At 42.0% G+C, this 5,000-nt stretch overlaps 1 protein-coding gene across 1 annotated transcript in view; it reads right to left on the reverse strand.

The window, feature by feature from the left end:
* The window catches only part of LOC143702179 (neurexin-2-like), an 84,004-nt gene that overhangs the window by 16,156 nt on the left and 62,848 nt on the right, over positions 1 to 5,000 (reverse strand). The window contains exon 9 of the mRNA XM_077195702.1: positions 4,484 to 4,674. Within this exon, the coding sequence (XP_077051817.1) occupies positions 4,484 to 4,674 (191 nt within the window). The remainder of the gene's footprint in view (positions 1 to 4,483; positions 4,675 to 5,000) is intronic.

Below are 5,000 nucleotides of genomic sequence, written 5' to 3' on the forward strand. Positions count from 1 at the left end.
TACTAGAACTTCTGAGGTAATATTTTTGGTTTAACCCATTTGAGAAATTGAAAGGCGGCCAAAATCAGATTTTAAAATCGACAGAACTGAATAAAGCTCTTTACGAAGTTGACGTGCGATGCCGCGCTGACTGACATGTGTGCGCATGAGTCACTGTCACACGCACAAGCTCAGAGCAATATTGTAAGTTACTGCATGATAATACATTTTTAACTAGCTGAATAATAATGCATCACGATACACATAGTCTCACTTTTAGTCAAACGAAGTGTTTCAGAAACAGAGAGAAAAGAGCTGATGCTGCGATGTGTATAGGGACGTCCCGTGTGACGTCACGTCATTTGGAGCAGCCATTTTGACGGAATAGAAAATGCTATACCGCCGGTGATAATACAGTTCGTCGAGAAATATTTCTATCATGCCCGAGCAATGCTGTGCAGTTGGATGCGATCAGATACGTGATCATACAAAAGGAATATCTTTATACCGTATCCCAAAAGAAACAAAACGGAGAAACAAGTGGTTGGCGGCAATAAACAGGCAAAACGCTGATGGCGGTGTTACTGTTTGGCTTCCAACTCAACACAGCTTTGCAGTCTTCATTTTGGATCCGGTAAGTTGTTCCCTCGAAGGCTAATGAATGATTTCTCGGAGTTCGGGATCAAATGTTATAAATTCACTGTTGCCATTGATATCCGCAATGTGTGTGCGCACACTACCGTTCAGGATAACATAACAGGGCTCTCAAGTGTCACGCATTGAGCGTGACAGTCACTCATTTCGGTCTTTTGTCACGCTCTCCCGCCACACATTGTATTTCTTATTTGTAATATATTTAATATGCCGCAGCGCCGAAAACTCTGGCCGCGCCGCTCTCACTGTGGAACCGGCAGGAATCAAGCGCGTCTCCGCTGGAGTTGTTCGTCGAGCTACACCATAGCCAATCAGAAAATAGCACTATTGTATCTGGGTAAGATTTAACACAACAACCAATGAAAAAAATGTACACGGTTCTAACGGTGTATGCGTTGACTACATTTTTCTACGTTTTTTTTTTGTAGCAGTGAAAAAAAACCTACCAACATTAGCTAGAAACAGTATTAAAGTAGTAGTAACGAGTAGAGAAGAGAGCCGTGGAACTGCTCAGTTAGCTTCAGAGTCAGTAACGTTACTGGTAAATGCATTTACCTAACACACTGTCGCCCAATGTCAAAACGGTTTTATCTAATTATATTATTAGTATAATAATATACTAATAATATATATTACCCACGGCAATGGATCTATTATTAGGGGTGGCCCACCCCTAATAATAGATCCATTGCCACTGAGTAGCTAACGGATGTATTCCGTCAAAATGGCTGACACGCGGCTAGGGGTCACGTGACTGGGAGATCCCTATTTTAAGAGAATTAAAGTGTTTTTGGCTTTGGATGAGTGTAAACCTGTTGTAGGAGACGCCAAAACTACAAAGGAATGTTTAAAATAGCATAACAGTGGCACTTTAACATCTTCAGTCATTTTGCTTCTCCAGTAAATGTATCTTGATTTAGGAATTTGTAGATATTTGTGCTGGAAAGCGAGACAGAAACGCTGAGCATTTCTAAAGTGCAATCGCTGTCGACGTCCAGTGAGACCATCACACTTCATTAACATTCAGTCAATCAAAATGAGCGACAGAAAATGAAAGAAGTTCCCGCGGCTCCTGAAGATAAAGCCTGTTAGCAGATCAGTGTGTGAATGATCCTCTCGACGAATACAGCGCTGTATCAGCACAAACGCTTCACTGAAGCCAGATTATGATCCAGTTTACTTCTCATTATCACAGAGATTAACTGAAAAGGGCTGAACCTGATAATTAATAAATGATCAGGTTTGATAAAAGCATAAATAGTCTGTGTGTGTCGCGGCACAAAGAGGATAAGCGTCTCTGACGGGATTAAACTCTCCCACTGCGTCTATTCTACACACATTACTCTCACAGACAAAAGGACAATTTGTTTTCGCAAAGCTGATATACGGCTAATTCTCTTAGCTGAGATGTAGACGGATTCTAGAGGTAAAACGTAGAGCGTAAGCCAATCAGACGCAGCGCATGCGGGACGTTTCAGTTCATGCTAATCGTGGCTAGGAAAGCAGAGGTTCAGTTTCGGCTACAGACGTCACGCTTCCACGACCTCAGGCTTGCTCTACATTTACACTCATGCACTTGGCAGGAGCTTTCATTCAAAGCAGACATTATTATGTTCACGCCTTCCCTGGGAATCAGACCCATGACAGCGAGGAAGAAAATTACCCTCAACACACGTTTGCTTTTTGTTTTCTAACTCAGAATGTCCCGGAATAATAAAGAAAAATGTAAATAAGTAACACATGGTCTTAAAGTCCCCCTGTGGTGAAAATCCAGCTTTTAATGTTGTTTATATGTCTATGTGGTGTTTTTAACAAACCGTGTGTAAATTCATAAGTCGACAGCATTGCTGAGTATTTTCTGCTTAAAACTGCAGTGAACCAAAGACAGTCTCAAAAACACGCTTTGAAATCGCTGGTGTTTCTGACGTCACAAACTACCTTGTAACCAATCAGATCAACGTGAGATCGTCAACGAGTGGATCTCTGAGTGAGTGAGTGGAGGCGGGGTTCATTTGCATATTCATATTACCACGCATATTAAATGAGGCGAGGGTGTCGAGTTACATTCAAGATATTTTAAGGATAAAACGCTTAAATATGTAGTTTTGGTAATCAAAGGTGAGTTTTTATGGACAATATTATTGAGTACAGGGGGACTTTAAAGCAGACTCTGGACTCTGAGCAGACGTTCTCTTAATGTTCCTGGAAGAACGCTTGTTGACAGAACGTTCCCTGTTCGCTGGATAGGAACAATCTTAGAAACGTCTTATCTTCTCAAGAAGGTTTTTGCTCTGTTAATCCTTGCTTGAAATCATGAATCTGCTGAAAGACTTTTGTCCTGCATCGCCTCATGTTTTATTGAGGGTTTCCCTGCGCTGGGAATCTTCCCGTCTTAAATTGCTCAGACAGTATTTGTCTTTGGCCTGGAGTAACTTGTATTGCGTGACGAGACGCTGGCGACCCTCTGATGGGTTTCACACGGTCACTGCAGGAACGAGAGTGTGTGTTATAAGACCTCAGGACATCAGGTGCCGAGATCCAGATCCGAACACAAAGCATTAGAACATCAGCTCTATTCCCAGCATGAATGAGATCAAGCGCACTTTGAATGAAAGCGTCTGTCGAATGAGTTCTGTTATATAACAGATCTTCAGTGTAAACACATTGAGTTGCAGTAAACGTCTCCTGAAACCGGCTTGTCACTGTTTTCAGAATCAAGACGAGATGAAACGGGTTGTTTGTTTCAGGCGAGCTCGGGGAACGTAACGCCTAAAGAAATGCAGAAGAAATGTTTCATAAAACACACGTTTCCCCTCAGCGTCTACATTTGATCATAAACCTGTTTCATAGAGAAAAACCATGTTGTTTACCTTATCATCCTGCACAATTTACAGATTTACACAACTATTAAAAACATTGGGGTCAGTAAGATATTCAAAAAATATATATATAAACTAGGGATGTCAATTTTCACAAATTCCCATGATCGATCGTCGTTTAAATTAACGATCAATTAATCGATTAATCGTTAGCCTTAATACTGTGTGTCAGGGTCTGCAAATGCTGCTCAAAACTACATGTTCCTCACCAAGTGAATGAGAATGGTTTTTAATCTAAATAAAGGGCTAGTTAGCCTAGGAATCTAGACGCACCCTAGCGGAAGCAAAAATTATTTTGCAGCAAGTGTGGTCTAGCAACTCTGCGTTGACTTTCGAGCTGGAAAAACCAAACTCTGATCAGGCCAATCAGATCGTGTTTAGAGTCGGCAGGCGGACTTAACTTAATGACGACAGAGTTGCGACGGTTCACTGCTACTTGAAAACACAGAATGGCTGCGGCTGCGGCGAACAGCGGTCTTTCGATTCGGCTTGGCCGCGACTCTGGAGGATTTGAAGTTAAACTTTTCTTTGAAACAAGAACAAAGAACGGCTTTGCTCTGACTCTGACTCGTCACCTTCTTGGTTGCTCTGGTTGGTTGTAGCGCTGAAAGACAACCGTTTATCCCGCCCCTCGGATTGAGCACTGCCAATGGTGAGTTCCCAGACCCAACATCTTGATGTAGGTCTGGTATGCCAGGCTGAGGGCTAGTAGGATTGTAAAATGTTTTGATGTGATTGATCATTTAGTTAAATTAATTATTGAATTATCAAATAACGACTACAATGTGTCACCAACGGCGACTAAGATGCGCTTGTCAGAGTGTGTGACTGTCGCGCTCTTCCTGGAACAACGCGCTGAAAACAGCAACTAAATCTAATGAATTCACAACGATTTAATAAAATGGTGTTCTCCTGTGTGTGTGTGTGTGTGTGTGTGTGTGTGTGTGTGTGTGTGTGTGTATGCGTAGTACCTTTGAGGTCCAGGTTCCTGGCTCCGTTGGAGTGCTGTGTCACGGTGCGAGAGTCGATCTTCAGCATGTGCACGTTGTTGGTGTCTCGGGAAACCACCACGTTGTGCCACTGATTGTCATTGAGCGGCTTCTCGGAGTTTCCCTTCATGAGAGACGGCCCGTTCCCGAGGTCAAACACGTAGTGGATAAACCTGAACACACGGACAAACATCTCACGTCAGAATACTGATGCAAACATGCTCAACACTCCCGACGGCTGATTCTTAGCTAGTGTTTTATATTATATATCATTATACTGACATAAAGGTGTGTTTTAAACTCTGACAGCTAAACTCACACACTTTAGTTTGTGTTTTCAGTTTGATTTCCTTATTTTCACAGTGTCACTTTTCAATAATGGAACCCATTTCCTCCGTCCTATTCTAATACCATAGTAAATGTCGCTCTGTGTTTTTTCTCTGCATTTCCCTTCAGTTATTGATTATAAAACAGCACATTAATTCTGTTCATCACTGAT

The sequence above is a fragment of the Siphateles boraxobius genome, unplaced genomic scaffold, assembly GCF_051911475.1.
Source record: "Siphateles boraxobius isolate OS27281-9 unplaced genomic scaffold, OSU_SipBor_1 345, whole genome shotgun sequence".
Lineage (NCBI taxonomy): Eukaryota > Metazoa > Chordata > Actinopteri > Cypriniformes > Leuciscidae > Siphateles > Siphateles boraxobius.